We start from the raw sequence: 25,535 nt of genomic DNA on the forward strand, positions 1-25,535 counted from the left end.
TGAACTATTTTGATATGAAGACATATTGTATTTAATTTATAATTATTTTTTGTTAGACAAATATAGTTCAAATGATGTTAATGATAAGAATCTATTTCGAATAAAATATAAATTTAATGATATTGAACAATGAATGGTATAAACTATAGTCCGTGACCATAGAGTTAAAATATATTATTGACAAAATGACAAATGACATAAATGTAAAAATAGTGACGTTTTCAGACGAGTTATTATTGTATTCCTAATTTTTGTTTGTGCTTTAAAATTTAGGACCTGTTATTAGTCGATATAAATGTGATGTTTAAGGTCTTGGTGGCTTTTATTCTAAAATTAAATTATATCGCAGTGTTCGCTAATTAAATTCTAAAATGACTGAGACGCGTCGTTTACAACTCCATCTGGGGAAATGTATCGAAGATTTAGATAAATTACACAATGTTGACTTTAAATCTAAAAGAGCTACAATGTAAGTTTTTATATACAGTATTTAAATAAATTTCCATAAAAGTCTTATCAATTTCTATAGTAAAGTTATTATTACATTTATAGGTTATGCAAAACAGCTCAAAAACTTTTTGAAACTGCAGAAGAGGCCCGTGAAAAGGGCGATGAGGAGTATTCCTATGTGCAATACATGAAATACCTACGAGTCGTTTCATATATAAGCAAAGATAAAGATTATTCGAAAGACAAGACTTACTTTAACAGTATGATTGGAACAAAAAATCCAAACAAAGCTTTAGATGCTGCTGAGAATCTAAAAAATAGCTTAATTGTGAGGTAAATTATTTTGTTAATAAATATATTGTTATTTAATAAATATAACTAATTATTTAGTTACACAAAGGTATAAAGTAATAAAAAATAAAAGATTAAATTTATTTTTATAACATTATATAAATTAATTCATAAAAATTTTAAACTTTTTATTTTAAATATTACTAACAGACTAACAGAATGCAAAATAAATAAAATATACATAAAATATCGTTTGATTCTCATTTTTACAATGAATTATTGTAAATATCTAGAGTGCATTTTCAATTTTCAGGTATAAGAAAGAAGAACAAGCACAACGCCTTCAAGACATAAAAGAGAATGAATTGATTAAGCAAAAAATTGACGAAAACAGAAAGAAGGCAATGGAAACAGTTGTAGTGAATGACCCAATACCGCATGGTATACCAGGTAACACTTAACTTACAATAAATTATTACGATGAAAACGCAACTTTACTTTTCTTGGTGGTAGGGATTTTTGCAAGCTGTCTAGGCAAGTACCACCTACTTGTGACATACTCTACTGCTAAACAATAATACCTAGTATTCTATTTTTGAAGGGTAAGTAATGTTAGTGGTGCATTAGATATGTATGATGGTTAATATATATTTTTTTTTGTATATACATTGCTATGTCTATTAAATAGTGTTTTTTAACATTTTATTTATCTCTATGCCGACACTTAAAGGCTTATAAAACTTACATTGTTTAATGATTATTACAAAAAAAAAAGCTTATCAAAAAATCTCATATCATGGCTAAAATCTGTACAAAAATTAATTAACACAATTATAATACAAAAAAGAGCATACACATTATGAACATCACTCTTGGCAGCATTGTTGAGTATGAACAAGTAGATTTATGTTTAATGGTTTTTTTTTTATGAGTATGAATTGTAATATTATACAATTTATATTTGCCAAAATTTGACAGTCTATTTCTCTATATGAAGCTAGTTAGATTTTTGGTATGTGATTTATTTACCTTTTATACTGATTGAGATCAACCAATCAAGGAAAAAATAATTTTTGAGTGTTTTTTTTTTGAAAGTTGAGTTTTAATCAACTTAATACATTACATTATTTTTTTATTTTAGCACTTCTATGGTACTTTAAATATGATTAACTGAAGCAGCCATATAAATATTAAACAATGCAAAAAAGTTCGAAACTATTTTAAATTAATATTTTTCATCTCTCTCTTATGTCCTTTACCTAATAAAAATATTAAGTCAGTTATGTATTGATTTTACATTGCTACCATGCCTCACATGCAAAGTGCAGTAGAAACATTAAAATTGTTTTAATGTAGTGTGTTGGGTGCCAAGCCCAATCTTAATGGTATATCTATTTGGGATGCATCATGGCAAACATTGCAAGATATTTTTTACTTTATTTGCAACCTAATTTTAATCATTGTTTGTTTTATTATCTTTTTTTTATTAATGTCAGATATATTATTGAGTATAGTGATAATGTTGCATTTTTGAAAACTGTTTTTCCCAGATAAATGTGTATGTTTAATTAACATTAATTTATTCTTTAGCTAAATCTAAGCATTTTGATATAATAGAGAAGTAGGAGTACAGTACCTTAGACATCTCCATTACATTACACTGGCAATTTAAATCATTTTAAAATCAACAATTCTATATGAAGACTATCATAAATAATTTGTGAATCCTATCTCATTGATATTCTTGCTATAAGAATTGTTATATACACGATTACATTTTTCTTCAACAGGTCTAGAGGAAGTGACGATCAAAAGTGAACAATTATACACATTACTAAAAAGTGGCAAGTTGAAGGTAATGATAATGGACGCCAGGCCTGGAAAAGACTACATTGAGTCCCACATAAATCACCCAGCTTGCATCAGTGTACCACAGGAATGTATATCACCAGGGTAAGTTATAATTGTGATTTGAATTTTTTTCCAGTGGCCTGAGCTCAACGATACATGAGTCGTACTAATTTAGCCATGAAAATGTCTTAGAATTGACTCAGGCCATTTTAATATTGTCATCTTAAGATTTAACTAGAGGGGAAAAATAGAAATAATATTGTAAGTTATCAAGTAAGGTCATTATTTATAATCTTTTAAAAATAATCTATACAAGATCTATTTATCTATGCAACACCATTTCTATGTTTCTTATATTATCTTACATAAGAGAATAATTGCTATTGTAGTTATATTATATTGTTAATCAAGTTAATAAAAAAAGTGTTTGGTTGGTCTCTGGAGATTAAATAATAACAATAATAAATAAGTTAGACCAGCCAGCCGGACTATAAATCTCTTATCTATAGTTTTTCTGGATACTATTCAAAAGAATTTAACATTTTAAGATATTCATCTAACAGAGTATGTTAAATTGCTGTCAAATGACAATTTAACATCAAAACTCTTTATTTTTCTAGGCAATCAGCACATGTATTGGAACAGAGCTTGCCAGCTGCATCAAGGCCCGTGTGGGCTGAACGAGCTTCCATGGACATCATTGTTATGCTGGACTGGAGCAGTTCTGCATTTATACCAGGAATGACTCTGCATTTGTTGAAAACGATACTGCTTAAGGTAGTATTAACATTTAATTTGACAATCTTTGCTCAGTGTTTATTTAATTACATCAACTAAATTGATTTATAAATGGATATTAAATGTCTAACAGTTTTCTATTATAAATTCAATTAATGTGGAAGTAGTGAAATTAAAACATTACTCCAAATATCTAAGTTATCTCCATAATAGATGTTATATCTAAAAACTTTCCTCAAACACATTCTACTACCATAGATAAATTGATGATTTGATTGATGATCTCAGCCAATGATATGGTGCTAATTCAATGTCAAAGTTTTTATTTTTCTCTACTTCTGTTGTGATTAAAATAGGGTATACAGTAATAATAATAATAATAATAATGTCCTCCAGACCGATTTCGGCCACGGCGGCCAATCTCAAGAGAGATTAGCCAACTGTGCAGAAGATATTATAGTGCACAAATGTGTGCGCAAACACAAGTGCACTTTCTATTCGCTAGCTCTCATAATCCGATGGGACGGCAATCCGACACGACCAGAAAGAGTTCAGGCGCAGGACCAACGGCTTTACGTGCTTTTCGAGGCACGGGAGTGTTCACACTTCCAACTTCCAGACTCCGGGCTGCTACTGAGAATTTTCTGACAGAAGAACCCAATAACTTTTCATTGGCCCGACCTGAGAATTGAACTCAGGACCTCCGCGTCTGCGGCCTTACATCAAGCCACTAGACCAACGAGGCAGTCAAGGGGGGGGGGGGGAGCATAATGAATAGAACAGAACAAAAATAAGAAATTTGTTATTATGCATATTTAATAAGACCACAAATCATTTTTTTACATTTCAGTGGGATGTAAAAGTACAATATTCAAGACAACCGCTAGCTTTAAACGGCGGGTATGAGGACTGGCTTCTAAAGTATCCCGCGTTCACAACCAATCCGCAAGCTATCCCACCATCGCAAGAGAGCATGCTTGACGATATTATGCTAGGTGAGACATGTTTGCCATTAATTTGCATTCTTTGCAAAATTTGTCACTGGAATTATTCCCATAGATTTGAGTCAGTAAGACTAGCCATTGAAATTATAAAGAAAAATTCTTCAAATTTCGCTTTCTTTTTCCAATGCTGGAAAATACCTTAACGTAACATGTGTGGGGGGGAGATGTATCCCTAGCCGAGTACAATACTACTTTTTATGCCTTTGTGAATTGTTACGGATCGCTTACGCGTGCTATGAAGGTCAGCTCTAAATAATTGGAACAAGAGTGATGATGAAGACTCAATGCGCAAACTGTTATAAGATTTTCGAAAAAAAATTATAATTTTCATTAAATTAATGTACTTTGTTTCTATATTACATTAAAAAAAAACTCAGTTCAAAGGCTATATACAATGCTGTTAGAGGAGTTACAATCTGTCACCGCTATCGCAAACTCACCGTCTTTATGTTTCAAAATGACTAAAGCTATTACAGATATAGTCTACTATCCAGAAAAACAAATTAACAGATATAAATAATAATGCCATTTCAGACGGAATCGACTACCCTAACTTCTCGGATTTGAGTCCACCGTCCGCTCCCGTTAATCGGTTCAACAAACCTGGAGAACCAGCCATCGATCGAAGCAGCAAGGTAAACATTATATTAAACTTAGTAGCAGTTATAACTCGATCTTCAATCAGTCAGTCTATATTGTGCAAGACCATCGGGGTAGGTTACTCATAACATATTCAACCGCGAAAAAGCAATACTTAATATTGTAGTGTTCCGGATGAGTGAGCCATCGTTATACCCAAGGCACAAGAGGCACAACATCTTAATTCCCAAGATCGGTGGCAATGGCGATGTCAGGGATAATATTTTTTACAACGCCAATGTCTGTAGGCGTTTGAAATTACCTAGGTGGTCCATCTGACCGTCTGCCTACTTATATTATTAATATATGTAATCTATTCCCGTCCATATAAATTAAACAATTAGTTTTTTTTTTTTTTTTATTTGATCACTTAAAACTGCATAAAGGCGTGCCACTTAGGGACGGTCCTCGCTAAGTGCCGTCCGTAAGTGCCCACCCGTGTGTGTCAGTCGGCGGCGCTGGCGCTGTACTCGGAGCGCGCGCGCGGCGTGCAGACGCTGCTGGAGCGCCAGGAGCGCATCGAGGACACCTCGCTCACGCTGGAGATGCAGCGCCTCAAGGCCGAGCAGGTACGGGGCATGGCTTCTCATTACAATTGTGCTACATTCAATTAATAAAAATATTATTATTTTTTTATTTCGGCTGATGGTAGCCGCGCCATAAAATTTTTATTTTTTGTTATCGTTTACCCATTACAAAAAATAAAAATTTTATAATCACTTCAGAGATCTATTTTTTTGCTGCCTTTTCGTTCAACAGGCTTATAAAGCCACAGATACCCTGAACACCCTTATTTCGGTCAAGAGGTTATCGATCACTAATTATTATGAACACTCACGTGATATATATAATATATGTATGTGTGTTTATATATTATATGTAATTTGATATCATAAGTAAATTACAAATATTTTACATTATTATATTGATTGCTTCAGTAATACGACTAGTTTAAAAAAGTTTCTAATAATTTCAATGGTGATCGATATATAACAAAAAATAGGTATGCATCTAATAATTCCATCGACTTCTTCCCAGGACTGGGAGGACGTCCGTCAGCACCGGGAGGTGGAGCAACGGGACGAGATGCGCGCCATGTACAAGCTGCGGGAACAGGAGATCATATCTCAGCTCATGCAGCTCGAGAACAAACAATACGACATGGTACGTACGTCTCTATGCGTATAAGGAGTAACTAAGTAACAGCCTGTGAATGTCCTACTGGTGGGCTAAGGCCTCCTCTTCTTTTTGATGAGAAAATTTGGAGCTTATTTCACCACGCCGCTCCAATGCGGGTTGGTGGAATACACATGTAGCAGAATTTCAGTAAAATTAGACACATGCAGGTTTCCTCACGATGTTTTCCTTCAACGTCAAGCACAAAATGAATTATAAACACAAATTAAGCACATGAAAATTAAGTGGTGCTTTCCCGGGTTTGAACCCACGCTCATCGGTTAAGATTCACGTGTTCTAACAACTGGGCCATCTCAGCGTATTAACAACTTATAATTGTAATAGTTAATTAGTCTGTCGACGATATTATACATGGTGTACACTAATGTATGATTTTTTGTCAGTTGATTTAGTGATTTTTAGCGGTACCTCCAGAATAGTTATCACATATTTAATTCTTATACCAAACAGCAACGCAGAAACTCGATTTACTGTGATACGTTACTTTGAGGCATGTATCCTTTAATGGCTATAATTATAGTCAATGTAGCGTGGTCCCTTTGTGTGTTTTCACGATCGTTTTTGATGGTGTGTTTCGAATTAGTTTTAACCGAAGCTGGCTGTAGTTTTAAACGCTGTCGTCTGTTTTTGTTTTTGTTAAAAATTAGTCTGTCAAATAATTGGTCGTTCTTTGTCTGTTGCAAAGTTACCGGAAAATTTGAAGGTTTAATTAAATTAATCTCGTACTTAACGTTGAAAAAAGTCCTTCATTAATAGAAGTTTGCCAAGCAGTTGGAGATTGATTTTTAAACATTTACCTAAAATTATGTTTAACGTTAAGGAACAAGAAAATCTCTCACTCCGCGAACAACTCGAAGAGTATCAGCGCAAAGAGAAAGAGGAGGCGGAGAAACTCGCGGAGAGCATCGTGAAGGCCACGGAGGAAGTTCCCGTGGACGACGACGTACAGGGTAACTATCATTGTATTAAAAAAAAACGAGTAATGAAAATATCGGTTAAATTAGTCAAATGCATCATCTAAATGATACAAGTGTAAGGTATGTTTCTAATTTTTTTACACTGCGAAAGGAAAAGTGTTTTCGGGAACTAGTTCTAATGCTTTAAAGACATCATCTATAGACTATTCCAATCAAAGCAGAATTAAAAACAAATAAACAACTTTCTTAAAAGAAAATAATCAACTCGATCTCGAATAATCTACGATAGTTCATTATGGATTCGTAAAAAAATGTGTGAGCACTTAGAAAAGTGAGCTCGTCCCGCACGTAGCGGTAGTTTTAATGGTGTGGTGCGTGCGCGGCAGTGGCGGCGGCGGCGTCGCGCGCGCGCATCGCGGCCGTGCGCGCGCAGCGGGACGCGCTCGACCGCCGCCGGGAGGCGCTGGAGACCGAGCGCAAGCGGAAGCTGGCCGAGGCGCGCGCCAAGCGGAAGCCGGGACGGGTAAGGCGGGACACCCCCTCGGGACCGGGGGACTTCGGTGCCTTTCTGTTTAATATTCGTTCGTTAATTACTGTGGTATAATATTAGTTTTTTCGTTCAGGAGGACGACGGCGATGCGTACATGGGTTCTCCCACGGACAGTCCCGGAGCGACCGGTCTGAACCGCTCGCAGTCGTCGCCCAACATCGCCAAGGTTTGTAAAAGTGTTGGCCGTAGGAGTCTATATATTTGAACGGAATTTTAAGACTGTTCTCTTAAAAAGTAATTAAACTGATTAAGACGAAGACTTTCAATGTTTTTTTTTTTTATACATAGGATTGTGAAAATCAGAAAAAAAATCCAATGATTTTTTTCACAATGCATTATTCCGATTTAATAAACCCATTCATTCAGTCCAATTATAAGATATTTGTATCTCTGTTAATTATACTTTTTTTTAAAAAATAATTACTTATTTTATATCAAGACACAAACACAGTACACAAATTTGACCTCAATCATATTATGTCAAAGTATATGATAATAGTTCGTACTCGTGAGTACTATCTATGTGATTAATATATTGTTTTGATTCTGACGCAGGTGTCGTCGGACGAGGACGAGTCGTCGACGCCGCAGTTCGACCGCAGCACGAAACCGCCGCCGCCCAAGATGGCGCCCTCCTGCGAGCTGCACCAGCGGGACTTTCAGCCTGTGTGGGGCGATGTGGTGAGTACGCTCATGCAGACACAGCACACGCAACACATGACTAAACACTGAGTTTCATTCGAACAGACAAATAATGCCAACACACGTACGCACTCAACACGTTTATCACACGTTTATCACACGTTTATCACACGCACGCAAATCAAAGTGCGTACGTGTGTTGCCAACACACGTACGCCCACACCCACGTACGTGACCATGCTTGTAGTCAAATCACTATACGATACATACATACATAAACTTAGTTATCTATACATACATCATTTCTTATATAATATATCGTGTATTATATCGTTTAAATGCGGAAACCTCTATTGGACGCAGATACGTTAAAAGTCCGACGTGATACGATGAATCCATTTACACGTTAATAAACTTTAAAATAGCCATATTTATAAGGTAGCTACTTCATATATATATATATATATATATATATATATTTATATGTATATATATATAAATAATTTCATTATATATATATATATATATAATGAAATATATATAATATATATATATGAAATGAAATAGGTAATGTTGAAAATAATATATAATATTTTCGGTAGAATCAACATTCCAATCTTTGCCTTCATTTTAAAACAAACAAAATAAGGTTATTAAATTTTAATTTGTAATATTTATTATACTTTTTTTTTAATTAAAATATTTTTTGTTTTCCTACTACACCCAAAAACCGTTGCATTGTTTGTTTTTGTTCCCGTTATCAATAGTACTTCAGCATCTTTATATGGTACTGGATTAGCATTCTCCTCAGATGTCGAAATCTAAAACATTCAATTAAATTATTAATAAAAAATGGTTGCCACATATATTTCTATGTTAACCTCTTGACTCGGAATCTAATAATATTATAAATTCAAGAAGAATGTTAAATAATGTTGTCGTTAGGAAATTATAAATAAGAGAACGAATTAATTAAAATAAGATATTTACATATAACGAAGCACTTTAGGTTATTATTAGTCTCCGTATTTATTTGTTTACATTGTCGACGAGTCGATATTTTTTATCAAAAATGGGACATTTGTTTTTGCTGACGCTGGCTGCTGCCATTTTCGTACTTACATGATAAATAATTATAGGTTATGAATAAAAAAATCCTATTATCTTTAGGATTTTAATGCAATATAAGGTTCCGTCATTCTATGACATAAATAAACATCACTGAGAAACTATATTTAGGGATAAAATAGTCGTACTTATGCGTGAAAACACACGCCGGTAATTTTCTTCTTGCTTTTGCTTTAACATGAAATAATACGACAATGCACCATTGTATAACCATCGATATGATATAAGGATTGTTTCTCGGCCTTTTCACTGGATTAGAATCGTTTTCTAACATAAAAATAAAATTGAACAAAAAATACAATGAACGGACCAACTGTCAAGTTTGTTTCGCTACTCAAGTAGCGAAACAAACACCAAAACTGGTTACGCGATAAGGGACAAAAGATTTGATAATTCTATCTCTGTCTAAACCATTAGTAACGTAATTTTCGTTCTCTTTCTTGTGTAAGTGAGAAAGAAATCTTCATTGCGTCTATTAGTTTCTCTGTCTACGAGTTTATCACACCGTGATGTAATCACGATCACGTGACAGCTCGTAACGTTTTGGCGGGAAAATGAAACGCTAATTACGTTAATCTTATTTATTAATTGATTTATTTTTAATATTTCTACATATAAAATTTAAGCTGTCACAAAAAAAAAACGTTAATATCTCCATTACTTAAGTTGTCATACTTTTTATTTTTATTTTGCGATATAAAAATATTGTAATACACTATCTATTACAAAACATAGTATTTGTATTTCAAAATCTCGTATACTTTCATATATTCGCCAAAAAAGTTCCCAAGGTTGGTGGCGCATTGGCGATGTAAACAGTGGTAAATTTTTTTTACAATGCCAATGTCTATGGGCGTTGGAGACCACTTACCATCAGGTGGCCCATATGCTCGTCTACCTACCTATACTATAAAAAAAAAACTATAAAATAACTTTGTGACTCGCGTCTTTAGTTGTTATTCAATCAGATGTCAATCACGTGTTAGGAACACTTTTAAACGTTTTAATCCGAACTATTAAACATAATCCCATTCTAACATAATAAGAGTTAGATACAATATTGCAGTCGATTACTAAGTAATACCACAGTATTGTTAAACTTAATATAATTTATATCGTTTAATAGTAAAAAAAAACTTTAATTTTTTAATAATTAAAGCTCGGGAAATGGAATGTATTTAACGCTAAATTAATTACGGAAACGGGAAAAAATCCGTGCTCATTTATTACAATGTATTTTTCAATTAATCTTAATTTGACGGCCCGTTGGCGTATTTAGCAATGACACTGCCTTCCGATTCTGGGTATATTGTGTATGAAAGTATGTATTTGTACACAATATACCCAGAATTATATATATTTATCATCAATTTTAGATAATTAAAATATGACGCCTTGTCTTATTGCCTTTACCGCCAAGAAGATCGGAAATCGGAATTGCGATTCAAAGGGGAAATGCTGCTAGCATTCTTGCCACCATTGCACGCGGTCACGATTTAAACAGTAGCTTTTTTTATTTGTATATATTTAAGGCTTTAATGTTAATAAATAATGAACAAATTACCATCTTATATAAAAAACGTAAACTCAGTTAACGCGTTTAAATCTAAACACTCAAAATATATTTTAGAGAATACCCACTTTTATAGCGATTAAAATATATACAACGATTTAATTATATCCTATTCCGTTAACTAAGTACCTACTTATAAGGCGAATATTTTTATTGTTACATTTATCATGCTGTTCTCATGTAAGTGAATCTATCTTTTTGAGAATAAATTCTTTAAACCTATACCAAAAATGAAATCACTTATGGTAATAACTAGTAAACATCACGCTTGTTTCATCTTTAAACCAATAAATTAAACTAATTTCGTAATTTAGCGCACGTGTGGCCGCACGCGTCGCAGCGACATGTCGAAAAGATTGCGTGAAGTCACATTGTCTGTATCGCAAATGTAATATTATAAATATTAATATATATGTCTGTTTGTATGAAGCCTCTAAAAGTATAGGTAAGACACGGGTGCGACTGGCTTAAAATAGAAAATAATTTTTAAGCAAAAGCATTTGTGTTATGATACTGACGCTACAAATAAAATATTCTATTGTAATTTTTTTTATATAGAATAGGAAGGCGGAAGAGCATATGGACCACCTGATGGTAAGTGGTCACCAACGCCCATAGACAATGGCATTGTAAGAAATGTTAACCATCGCTTACATCACCAATGCGCCACCAACCTTGGGAACTAAGATGTTATGTCCCTTGTGCCTGTAATAACACTGACTCACTCACCCTTCAAACCGGAACACAATAATACCAAGTACTGCTGGTTTGCGGTAGAATATCTGATGAGTGGATGGTAGCTACCCAGAAGAGCTTGCACAAAGCTCTACCACTAGTAACTTTTTGTCTGTCTGTCCAGTGAGTAACGTGATGTTGTGTCTCATAATTAGAAGCACATTAATAATATTACAGCCGAGATGGCCTAGTAGTTAGAACACGTAAATCTTAACCGATGATCGTTTGGTGAAGTTCAAGCCCAGGCAAGCATCACTGAATTTTCATGTGCTTAATTTGTGTTTACAATTCATCTCGTGCTCGACGGTAGAGGAAAACATCGCGAGGAAACCTCCATGTGTCTAATTTCATTGGAATGTGTGTTCATTGTATTCACATGTGTATTCTTCCAAACCGCATTGGAGCAGCGTGGTGGAATAAACTCCAAACCTTCCCCTCAAAAGGGAGAGGAGGCCTTAGCCCAGCAGTGGGACATTAACAGGCTGTTACTAATAATATTAGTTAGATAGTTAAAATTATCTAATGCAAATCACGCGACGACTCGAAATGAGTTTTGTTATAAATTTAATGGTTACGTATGTCAGTTTAGGACGAGGTGACCTAATAAATAAATTGTCCGATTTCAGTACAATCATATTTTGCAAACTATTACGATTATTTTCAATGTTTTTTTTTATTTCTTAACAAGTGACAGAAGTGAAACCTATTTCTTACCGGCCTCTTTACTGCAATTTAATTTCTGACGTTACATGAATATTGCAATCGAATTCGATATTCAAATTTAAATCTTATACATATATTTTAATGTAAACAAAATTTCTTTAGTTTAATATTTTCTTAATAATAACAAACGTATCGACCATCGTGAGTTAGTCAAATGTAACTGACCGTGTCCGGTTAAGCCATCGACAGAAACCGTACAAATAAAGGTAAAAACACCACGTATTTCAAAGCCTACTGAATGTTCACAGGTAAACATTTCGACGTAGCCGTAGTTAGCATTAATGGGTATTAGAAATAATATTATTGTTATTAATAAAATCTTGTTAAGGCGAGATGGGACTTAGAATGTATTCTAATTTATTTATTTGGGTACAAAAAAACAGAATGTAATCAGAACATACAAAAATATTAGGAATTTACACAATTTTAATCAAAATGACACTCCAAAGCGTGTATACACGGCATGCTCATAAATATAATAAAGATACAGTCAGTAGCTTATAATAATTAATTAAATTCGAGAAATTAATAAATTAAATTATAATAATTCATCCATTTAAATTACATTAATCAACTTTCATAGTCGTTAAATGTTTTTTTTTTATTAAATAAATAAAATAAGCAAATTCGAATAAGTAAAATAATAGAATTGACAATTAAATTAAATGACAACAATATCAGTTTAATTGTAATGCCTACTGCACTAATTCCAATACTGTAGCATTAAAGATTTCTATCAAAGGAGAATCATATCATAATACGGAATCTAGACGAGAGAGGATAAAGATATTGAACTGTTTTGTCTTATATTATATATGTAAATAGATGGATTTATACTTGTACAAACATAGTTTATTATATATAAGAACTAGCTAATTGTCCCGTTTTAAAACGAGTAGATAAGAAGAAAAATGTATTTTGGATAGGATTTGCGTAAAATCCGTTCTTCTCACTAAGAACTACTTCGTCTACGTCGGAGAAGGAGTAACTGTGACAAATTTCAAGTCAATCTGGCGGATAGTTTAGGAGATATCGTAATGAGTGGTATTTCGCCTATATACTATATATATATCATTTATATTATTTTAATAAAATAAAAAAATTAACCCTGATAATGCTTTTATTTTTGATTTAATAATTGAAAGTTAAAATTACAAATAAAAAAGTCAATTGTTCTAATGGACTATAACCGACGACGGAGTAATGAAAGAAATTCTTCCACAACCATAGTATTAATGAAATGTTCGTTTATCACGCGAACATACGAACGTAACACTATCGTTAATCTAACAAGAAAATAACATGTAAATTCAAAAGAGCTTTATGACATGTTTCCACTGATATTGTTGGCAAAAATATGTTTGTAAGCAATTCTACAACGTTGTTGTGGGTCTCCGCTAAGGAAAATGGGAAACTTGTGTGGTGTTGATAAGTCTGTGCGATAAAATATTGTCACTATTATAATAGCACACGCAGAAATTGCCAATTATTTCAGTAAAAGTAAAGAAACATAATAATATTTGCTGTCAAACTTATCCCAGAATCACTAAACTATGTTGTCAATCTTATGTTTCATTTCAATAATTTCTCACCGAGGCGAGTAAAAAAGCACCCTTTAAACACTGGAAACAAAATTAATTTATTCATTCAGGCTTTTGAATAGTCACGTTACAGTATAAAGTTAAATGTGTAAATATTATTTGCTCGGAATGTTGATTCTACCGAGAACAACCGCGAACAAACATAGTCCTATAAGTATATATATATATAAGTATATATATATATATATATATATATATCTACTATTATCTATACTATAGAACCTTGGTCTAGTGGCTTGATGTAAGGCCGTAGACGCGGAGATCCCGGGTTTAATTCACAGGACGGGCCAAGAAATAGTTATTGAGTTTCTCAGTCAGATAATTCTCAGTAGCAGCCCCGAGTCTGGAAGTTGGAAGTATATACACTCCCGGGCCTCGGAAAGCACTTAAAGCCGTTGGTCCTGCGCCTGAACTCTTTCCGCTCGTGTCGGATTGCTGTCCCATCGGATTATGAGAGTTAGGGATAGTATAGGAGTATTATAGTGCACACTTGCGCACTATAATATCTCCTGCATTAATTATATTCTCTCTTGAGATTGGCCGCCGTCGCCGGAATCGGTTTGGAATTATTTTACATGTGAAATGGTTAAAAAAGTAAATGTTTTTTAATAATTGCGTTGTAACCTTACAAACAAACTTAGTTTTTCTTAATTAATAAATTTTAAAATAAATCATTTATTTAACTTAAAATTCATTTAAAGTATGTTTCATAATATTTTTTTTTTTTTAAATAAATTAATCATGTTTGGAAAACAATGTGAATATTAAATCGCTATACAAAGATGCTATATCGTTATAAGTTCATTATCTGTGAATTGTCCTATGAAGGTATCATAAATCTGTTTAACTTCGTGAAAATGATGACGTATTTCTTATAAATTTCCTCAAAACTCATCAATTCATTTTGCAAAACAATCGGTCAAGTCGGTAACTAATGCAAATTTAACATTTTATTTTAAGATTTAATACTGTAACATAAATAACAATCTATTTTTTGTGAAAGTCAAAAATATTTACTGAACGAAAACAAGGTGCGCCTTGAAAAGAGGAAATAACGGACGGACAACCTATTTAGCCCTATAACCACGCGCCATATTGTACAATTACCCCTTAGTAGGGTGACAATATTTCATGAAACTGTCCTTGTAAATTAATAAGCATTTAGTTGCATTTTAGTATTACCAGCAGCTAATATCACTAATACAAATGTATAATGTACATAATTAAAATAAATTATAAATTCCATCATTATAATAAATACAAAAAAAAAACATTTGAATTGAATAGGTTTAATAAAATGTGAAAATCCACATTAATATTTGGTCACCCTACCGCCCTACCACCCACCCCACTTGCTAGTTATCCCTGCATTAGACACGTGCTTCAGTTCCACCACAACTATGGTAACAGCAACTTGTCCGATCAGTTAACACAATAAAAAACCGTTTTAATTATCTCCTTAAATGTAACAAATAATATATATAAAACCCTAACATTAGTTCTCAAAGTACAAATTATTACACAATTAAAATAAAAGTGTTAAAATAGATTATATTAATTTTAAATTAAACAAAATAAAATCGTAAATAAATGTTGGCGACGGTCATATCAACGATTTTCATGATATATTTAATAGTACTTATAGTTTTAGTTTTCCCTTTGTCCAAATACAAAAATAAACCGCTTTAAATGGATTTGATCCGCTTGATATATCACAAATAAAAAAAAATAATAATAATTTAATAAACTGTAATAAGATTAGTTAAAACGCATAAACAATAACAACGTGAAAGACCTCGGCATTGAAGCTGTTATATTTTCGAACGGAGCCACCGTCAATTGTTATTTGGATAAAAAACGGTGGTTAAATTTTAAACGCACTTATTAAAAGAAGTTACCACCATTCTACGCTACGAACAGAAATGTATACCGCTGGACGCGGCCACTATGGTGTTGAAGGTCAAGGTCAGACTCAAGTACTCGCAAAATCACATCATATGGCTTTTCAAAAGAGTGAGTTTTCATTTATAATCGATTTATTATAACTCGATAAGTAACACTCCACTATGTTTTGTATTTTTATTTTTAATTTATAGAACATTGTCGTATACACTTTAGTATTAGCATTATATATATATATATATATATATATATATATATATTTAAAAAGTCAGTTCTATTCGCCTGCCAGTAGTTTTAACTAATAAGTAAATCCTGGCAGGAGAGAAAATGTAAACAATTACATATATAAATAATCGAATATGATGCCAAAAATGTTTTTATATAAATAGCGCATACTTACGTGCGTCTATTGATGTTTAAGTTGTAAAACTATTTTGGTCTCTTGGATTATTGTGGTACCAACTGCCAGGACGAACCGCATAATTGGACGACGAATTGGAATACAAGTAATTCCATGTAATTCAACAAAAAAAAAAATTAACAAAGAATACTAAAACCTTCGAACTATTTGAATATTCTGCGACACATTAATTATGGACGCCATTCCATTGCGTGTAGTTAAATTATGCCTTGTTACCAAAACGTAAAGTTTTCGCGATGTATTCTACTTTTTTTTTATAAATTGATAGGATTTGTTTTTCAGTCAATGAAATTACAACAGTAGTCACTTTAAATAGCGAAAGTTCAAAGGAAAAATGTGTCGTGTTTGATAGAGTTTTAATCATAGAACAATATCACCTGTATAAAAACGCAATGCACTGCTTCGAGAAAATTAGTAAAACCTGTTATCCTTACTAATATTATAATTGCGAAAGTGAGTTCGTTTGATGGTTATGCGTTTACGATTCGATCAACCGATCATCGCGAAATTTGGCATACAGGTTTTCAGGGATACAGAGTAGGACATATACGTAGAAACAATTTATCTATAAATGGGTATTTTTGCTAAAATGACAACTAATGAAGCGTCTGACCATGGTGGTTTATTAGTATGACATGAGACCTAACATCTACCTAATACGATACTTTTTTCTCTTCAAACTCTTGCTACCTGATACTAAAACCAACCCAAAATTATTTTTATAGTAACAGTAAAAAGAGTGGCTTAGGCTGTCGAATATCAACAAAGAAACCAAAAATATTGAATCGTATTTTGGTATCGTATTGATAAAGTAAGGATAGGGCAGGACTGATTTATCAAACAATGTCAGAAGCATTAATTTATAATTCAGCCATTAATAATTCAGCAGTTTAGGTGCCGCCTAGCGATTTAAAAGTCACAATTTCTATACAACATACTATTTCTATACAATACAACACGTGGACTATTATCGTTCTGACTTCTGCGTATGAGTTGAAAACTAAATTGTAGAGGGAAATAGGAAATTAAAAACGTCTTAAAATATACTACTAATATAATAAAATAGCATTATTCTTTTTCAATTATAAAATTTCTTTGACGACTACGCCTGCCTATTTTTCTTTTAATTTGCCTAAGTTGATATCCTCTTGGATATATTGGAAGAAAACTATCAAAATAAGAAAGTTTTGTAAATTCAATTCAATACACAATTCAATACACAAAAAATAACTACACACTGAATACACAATATGAGATCATGTTATATACATTTCCATAAATTTCATAATATTAGGAATATTATTGGCTATTTTACAGGGTCGTGGGTTGACAGGTCTGAAGAATCTTGGGAATACGTGTTATATGAATTCGATTATTCAATGCCTCAACAATACCGCTATACTTTTCACGTATTTCTGCAACGGACAATACCTTGAACACATTAACAGGTCAGTTTTAGTATATTTATGGTTATAATTAGAATTATAAAGCTGTATAAATTGATTCGGATGGAGTCGACGAAGTCGATTTTGTTAGCAATCATTTTTTATGTAACATACATAGTCACAAAAATAGTTTAAGAAATATTTTTGATCTGCAAAAACGAAATTGGAATGCTATTTGTACCAGCAACATAGCCAATTCAAAAGAAAGTTTTAAAAATTATAATCGTATCTGAGAACAATATTCCAAAATTCCTCGAAAGTTAGAATGTATGTATATGTATACAGATAAAAAAGAAAATGCATTAACTTTTTAAAATTTACAAAATAATGACCTATATATAAACCTTGATATTTTAAGACTCGAAATATAAAATATAGATTTCTAATATATTTTTTGTAAAATAATGGGAACTAAGTTATATTAGATTACTATCTGTTAAAAGAATAGTCTGAATAGTTAGGAGAAAAGACATGCCTTGTAAGTGGCAGTTACTTTAACAAATTGAACGTGAGAAAACTGAACGAATGATTTTCTCAAGATCACACAGCACGCGTGGTGCGATAGCGGAAGAACTGGCTGCCGTGGTCCGCGCGCTGTGGTCCGGACAGTATCGATTCATCGCTGCTAAAGATTTACGGGTACGTTTATGTTTAAATTCAATTAATACATTTGAGTCGTTGTTAGATATAATAATAATAATATCCTGGGACATTTTCCACACATTATCTGATCCCAAATTAAGCTTGTACAGAGCTTGTACTATGGAAACCAGACAACTGATATACTACATATAGTATTTTTCTTTAGTAAATACATACTTATATAGATGATATTTTTTTGTATCTCCACGGCCTCCTCCGAATTTATTATTTATAGTAATAAAATATGTAAATGCCTTACTGTTCAGCAACTAAGAACTCCTCTCCTGTTGATAAGGCTTGTAGCTTAACCCACCACGCTGTTCTAATGCGAGTGGAAAAATTTCATCAGACATATGCCGATTTTCTCAAAATGTTTTCCTTCACTGCCGAGTGCTCATGAAAACTCTGTGATGTGCCAGAGTTTTAACGCTTCTATTTTTAATCTTCGATTAATTATTTTCATAATGCCAAGCTCTATTGTTTCTCTAAAGGATTTGAAAAGGAAGTCATATAATTAATCGTTTGTTGTTGATCGTGTCCTGGTATACCAAGTGTATCTTTATTTAGAACGAGGTCGGTAAACATCAGCGAGCATTCCGCGGATGCGAGCAGCAGGACTCCCACGAGTTCCTCACCATCCTCATGGACTGGCTTCACCTCGATCTACAGTTCACCATTAAGCCGCCACACAAGGTGAGAACAACCAGACAATGACCAAAATTCAATGCTTATGTTATTCCAAAAATATTAATTGACTGTATTGTCCGTACGAAAATCACTGTACGAAAATCGTTGTGTAAAGTTACCTGTACGTCCAATCGAAAGCCACGGCAGTGACTAACGAACCGGCCCTCTCCGCAGGAGACCCTGGGCGCGTCGGAGCGCGCGTGGCACGAGTACACCAAGTCCAAGGAGAGCCTGGTGCTGCGCCTGTTCTACGGCCAGATCCGCTCCACCGTGCGCTGCACCGTGTGCCGCGCCAGCTCCCCCACGTACGACTCGTTCTCCAACCTGTCGCTGGAGCTGCCGCCGCACTCCGCGCGCTGCACGCTCGCCGTGAGTACCGCGTCCGACACTCATTTTCTGTAGAGACTTATTCATCCATTTAAAGTGTGATACATGCCACTTTTCATTATATAATCACAATCGGATCATTTTTTTTTGGCGTTAATCAGGAATAAACAAACAAAACTTACCTCTGAATATTAATCTGATAACTTACCCTCGTTTCTTATTAACAACATTTTAGAATGCAAAATAAAACTTTCATATTGAAGGACAATCGTATAAAGATAACTTTTGTTTTTTGGGCCAGGCTTTATCTTGTGCAGAACACTTCACCAAAGTTTTATCACAATCGGATGAATAGTTTAGAAACGAATAGAGAAAAAAACACACATTAATTTTTATCTATTAATATTTTACTGTGTTCTCTATTCTTAGGACTGCCTGAACCTCTATCTTAACGGCGAGACGATACCAGGCTGGAATTGCCCCAATTGCAAGGAGAAACGTGACGCAGTGAAAAAACTTGACATATCTCGACTACCCCCCGTACTGGTTATTCATTTCAAGCGATTCTACGTCGACCCCAAGGAATACATGTGCAACGCGTATAGGAAGAAACAGACATATATAGACTTTCCACTGGAAGACCTGGACATGAGGCAGTTCTCGCTGGATTGTCCTGGAAATCCTCTGTATAATCTATACGCGGTGTCGAACCATTACGGGTCAATGGAGGGGGGGCATTACACAGCATATTGTAAGAGCAGTGTATATGGAAAGTAAGTATGCTACAATTATTCATAATGACCTTTCAATTTGAAAAATTTCACATCTCGTCAGACTAAATATAATTTGTTAGGTTTATTCTTTTAAATATTTAAATCTTTGATACATTAAAAAAGACTATAATACTAATTTCCTTTAGAAATAATCATTAGCTTTTTGCTGCAATTGCAATCAAATGCGCAAAAGTATCGCAATACCAGGCTTGAAATTTAAAATTATATTCGTATACGTGTGAAAGATTATTTTATTCGACACCTTTCATATTCATAATAAAATAGCAAAATCCGGAAGACGATGTCCCCTCTTTTTTATATAAAAAGAAATCCAACGCCATCTAGCGGCGAGTTACATTAACAAATCATATTATATTAGAATAACTATTACCATTAATATATACATAGTAAAATTATTAATTATAAACACTTGAATCATGTGTATATTGAATGTATGTATACTTGAATTAATTTACATGATTTATTAACGTATTTTGCAAGATTGCATTATATACACTTGCTACAATTTCGGTTTCTTGACTTTCCTTCATAAAATTGCGATGATGACACGATATAAGTACCGTGCAAATTAAAACAGTAACAAAAAAAATGTACGTTGGTAGAAGACACCCGGGGAGGAACGAAGTCCTTTGCGATATTTTTTCGTGTGCGAATGGACTTCAGGAACAGCCTTGCTACTGGATATTTGCCGATGAGCAAACCATTCAATGGGTCACCATTGAATGGTTTGCTCATCACGTCAGTGTTCACACGCACATTTTGGTTATTATGTATTGTTTGATGTATGTGATGTTAGTTTTTTTTATAGTATGGGTAGGCGGACGTGCATATCCAACTGATGGTAGGTGGTCACCAACGCCCATTTCAAAATAATTTTTAAGCAAAAGCATTTGTGTTATGATACTGACGCTACAAATAAAATATTCTATTGTAATTTTTTTTTTATATAGAATAGGAAGGCGGACGAGCATATGGACCACCTGATGGTAAGTGGTCACCAACGCCCATAGACAATGGCATAGTAAGAAATGTTAACCATCGCTTACATCACCAATGCGACACCAACCTTGGGAACTAAGATGTTTTGTCCCTTGTAACTGTAATTACACAGGCTCACTCACCCTTTAAACTGGAACACAAAAATACCAAGCAATGCTGTTTTGCGGTAGAATATCTGATGAGTGGTTGGTACTTACCCAGACGAGCTTGCACAAAGCCCTACCACCAGTAAAAACCACCGTTTGTTATTGTCATTTGCAGATGGTACAAATACGATGACCACTTGGTGACCGAGATCCCAGCCAGCGAGGTCCGCTCCAGCGCAGCCTACATCCTGTTCTACACGTCATGTACGCGGTCGTGATCCCCTCACCTCACATTAGACGCACTCACAACCGAGTGAGGCTCGATCACTACTTTTAGGGGTACTTGATTAATATATTGTATGGTAAACGAATTTCATAAATTGTTTCGAAAATGATCATAAACATCGTTCGCGCTTATGACGGAAGAATTTGTAACAATTCATTCGATAGACGCGCTATGGTTACTATATTTTTTTTTTATTTCGTATGGAAATCATTTTTAATAATTGCAAATTTTAAATCAGTCTATGGTTTCATTTCATTAAGTAATTTCGCTGATACCAAAATACAACATTTAAAAAAATACAATTTTTTTTTTAAGAACCGTTTTTAAACCTACATATTTATTTGACGTAAATATGACCTTGTAATGGAAATAATGAAAGAAATCGATAATTAAGAAGTTGTGTGGTAAGTATATCAAAGGCAATTATTTATGTATCAATTTCAGACTATAATTTATATTTTTCAAGTAAAGTGTGAGGGAGACAAAGCGATCGTGCAGCCAAATTGTTGTGTGCGTTACTATAATACCGGTCACACACACGCGTAAAACATTCGTATATTGTGCGCATTTGAATGACATGGGTTCGAATATTAATTATGCGAATGTCTTAGTCTTGCGTCTGTGGTTGTGGTATTCGTACACTGGAGACGAGAAACTATGCAATACCTCAAATGCAAGCTATGTTGACTGGTAAGCATCATCATCACTTAAACCAGTGGTGTAAGAATATACATCTTAAGTACGGGGACGAAGAATTTCTCTTTTTTTATAAATTCATCAATGGAATGGAATGAAAATCCCGGGCGTCATCACGGCCATTTTATTTTTTAATGGCGAAATGTCCTTTACCTTCGCAACCATGTGCGCTACTGGTACAAATGTGTGGAAGAATACGTAGAAGTTCGAGGTTTTCTTGCTTTGGTGTGCGTCAAAAACCATGGAAAACCGCAAGAGCAGCGAAAACGTTACATAATCGTTTGCAAATCTCATCCTACACTTGTGATTTTTAATATTAGTGCGAATGTAAGTGACCGGCATAAGATTGAAGTAACGCTCAGTCGCTTTGTCTCGTTTTAGAGATTCAATACTGGTAGGCGCTGTCCATAGTCTGCCTATAACTAATGATTAGGCTACCTACGATATTATACACATTAAACAAAATCTAAGTTTTGTTTATAATGCGTCGATAGAAGGATAAAAACACCAAAACACTAATTTATGAATTGTCAATTTGTGAACCCTTACGTTATCGCGACTTAATGTTATTACAAGACATTATCGGTTAATTATACAGTATAAAATAATATTTGTTGTGATTTTATATAAAACAATGTTTACATAATTTAGGTTATCCAATTGCCGCCTTATCTTCTGTCATCTTGCTATCACCAATGGGTCTTATCGTTAGTCAATTCATTAGTTTTATATCACAATGAAATTAAAAAAAAAAACGTATTTGTCATTTCTAATAGATTTGTAGATCTATATTATTTTATAAAACCAAATAATTTGATGACGACTAATCGATTGATATATTTTAGTATATGTAATCATTAGTTATGTTTTAGTTTTAAAAGTAATAGTAATAGTTATGTTATTTACTTTATTATTTGTGATTTGAGTTACTTATATATCTTTAGTCTTTCTATACATAAATATTTACTTTAGATTAAGGATGTCCATACTCGTGTAGGTTTTTGATCTGTGTGTAGTATAAAAGAGAATAGTTCCCAAATCATGAACCTGAGCTGTGTGAAAATTAAAAAATCATTGAAAATAAACTCAATCATTATAATAGGAAGCGACACCAAAAGCATGGACAACGTGTCTATGGAGTTTTGTCCCAATATTGGGAGAAGGAGACACTTTTAACGCTTTTAAAACATTTTCCACTATGCTACTCCAGTATAATTTATATACTAGCTTCAGCATGAAATTAATTATAAACACAAATGAGGCACATGAAAATTCACTAGTGTTCGGATTTGAAACCGCAATCCCCGGTTATAATATATTTTTTATTGATTATTATAAATCATTATAAATTTATACTTTTCCATTTTTACTCGCACTAATAAAACCTTTTATTTATATTTGCCAATAAAGTAATATTAAACAAAACCTTTAAAGATTATAAATTGACTTTCAAAGCTTTTACTACTTATAGTAACTCCCATTATGAAATAGTCAGCTAGATCACATCTGACCAGCATGAGTATGAATAGCCTTACCATATTTTTATTTTTTTTATTATTCCGAATTAATTTCAGATATCGTGTTCTAAATAAAAAATTTAAAAATAATACCGTACCAAATAATTTCCAATTCTTAAACGGATTTTAATATTTTGTCTTCCTAATTCCGATCTAAACATTTATTGTAAATTAAATATATTTAAATTTATAATTTGTATGAATATCTGCTTATTATAAAATTAGGAGCGTATAAATATTTTTGTATGTCATAAAGGTATTGGCTGTATAAAATGCTTTTTCCGTTAAAAAAAAAAACTATTTATTATCAATAATAATTTAATTGTATGCAAGATTTCTGATGGTAAGAAGAAAGACTGAGTAGTGTGTGGTAATTTATAGCAAACCCCTCGAAATAAAATGTATTTATTGCAAATTTATTTGTATAAGAGAAATGGACCAAAACCAATTCATTAAATTATCACGGCCTGGGTAAATTAGTTTGCTATTCTGGAATATGTAGTCTTTAGAATGTATAGAAAAGACAACCGAAATTATTTTTCCCTTACTGTTTCATATATAATAATATAATAATTTTTTACTATCACTATTACTATAGTTAAATTAGTTATGATTATATTGAAACTATCATTCTAAAACTGGCATTGTTTGATAGTAAACTAAACATAAGTGATCGGTTTTAAGTCTTTGTATACAAATGTTTTTCGACATTTCTGTATAATCCCAGTAACAGATTTGTGGCACATTCTATTTTTGAATAAAATGTTTTTCTTTACAAGTAAAAAAAGACATATTTGTCCCTTTAAGAGATTTCTTCCAACACACAAAGGAATTTATAAACAGAAGAAAAATTATAGCAAATCATAACAAAACATAATGACATAAACTCCTTAATGTTTTTATCAACCACATTATAATCCAGGGAAATCTGAAAGTGATCTAATTCTGTGTCCATATTCTTGTACTTGTAAATTACAAATTCAGCTTCATTTGAGAGGATGATTTGTATGAGTGTATTGGTTTATTTCTCTGTAAGGAATATTGTGTAACTAGTTATTACATTATGTATCGAATTTCAGTGCCTGAAGCGAATATTGTTGGCTTTTATGACGCGAAGTATTATCCATTAGTGCCATTTCGCTAAAACATTTCTGTTAATATAAGAAAAAATAAATGAATATTTTGTTTATAAATGTTGTTGTATGAAATGATTGTACATACAAACTTAAAATTGATTATTATTGTGTAAATGTAAGACAAACTTTATTAAATTCTTTGTTATTATTTATCTGTTTTTTTCATTTCTTCCTTATACTTTTAGTAAGTATACAATTTTGACAAAAACATTTAAATACTTATTATATACATTTAATACTTATTAATAAACATTTTAATACAGAATTTCAGATGGTGAGTCTACTATAATCATATTTTTATTTAAAAAGCAAAAGTGAAATCTGAACAAACTGTTTAAAAAAAAGTCAATCTTTTTGTACCAAGTAGAACAAATAATTTATCACATAATGGTATGTATTATATTACATTTAAAAATACATAGTCTTACTTTCATTAGCTTATCTTTATTTATTGTGTATTTCGTTACCACATTATCGATCCCATATGTACATGACAATCACACATGTATAAATTATTTCTATTTGCCTATGTATATTCAGTTCTGTAAAGGTCAAACA

General features: G+C 32.8%; 1 protein-coding gene across 2 annotated transcripts; it reads left to right on the top strand.

The window, feature by feature from the left end:
• Nucleotides 1-210: 210 nt before the first annotated feature.
• LOC126776475 (ubiquitin carboxyl-terminal hydrolase 8) lies at nt 211-25,127 on the top strand. 2 transcript variants are annotated; one of them, XM_050499020.1, is made up of 19 exons: nt 211-469; nt 553-783; nt 1,055-1,191; nt 2,532-2,694; nt 3,213-3,369; nt 4,181-4,325; nt 4,869-4,969; nt 5,423-5,542; nt 6,012-6,137; nt 6,991-7,120; nt 7,474-7,610; nt 7,711-7,803; nt 8,193-8,318; nt 17,680-17,810; nt 18,347-18,446; nt 19,017-19,142; nt 19,311-19,505; nt 19,893-20,236; nt 21,518-25,127. In XM_050499020.1, the coding sequence occupies exons 1-19, from the start codon at nt 372-374 to the stop codon at nt 21,618-21,620; spliced, it is 2,763 nt and encodes a 920-aa protein (XP_050354977.1). In that variant the 5' UTR covers nt 211-371; the 3' UTR covers nt 21,621-25,127. The 2 variants fall into 2 exon arrangements, with proteins under 2 accessions (XP_050354977.1, XP_050354978.1); XM_050499021.1 differs by lacking the exons at nt 211-469; nt 553-783; nt 1,055-1,191; ... (8 more) ...; nt 7,711-7,803; nt 8,193-8,318 and adding an exon at nt 15,792-16,052.
• Nucleotides 25,128-25,535: the final 408 nt, after the last annotated feature.

Source organism: Nymphalis io, chromosome 20 (assembly GCF_905147045.1).
Source record: "Nymphalis io chromosome 20, ilAglIoxx1.1, whole genome shotgun sequence".
Classification (NCBI taxonomy): Eukaryota; Metazoa; Arthropoda; class Insecta; order Lepidoptera; family Nymphalidae; genus Nymphalis; species Nymphalis io.

Excerpts from the sequence above, each read along its gene's own strand:
- LOC126776475 (XM_050499020.1), top strand. The coding sequence starts at position 372 with ATGACTGAGACGCGTCGTTTACAACTCCATCTGGGGAAATGTATCGAA. Across the intron at positions 784-1,054 it reads AAAAATAGCTTAATTGTGAG|GTATAAGAAAGAAGAACAAG; the intron begins GTAAATTATTTT and ends TTCAATTTTCAG. Across the intron at positions 6,138-6,990 it reads AGAACAAACAATACGACATG|GAACAAGAAAATCTCTCACT; the intron begins GTACGTACGTCT and ends TTTAACGTTAAG.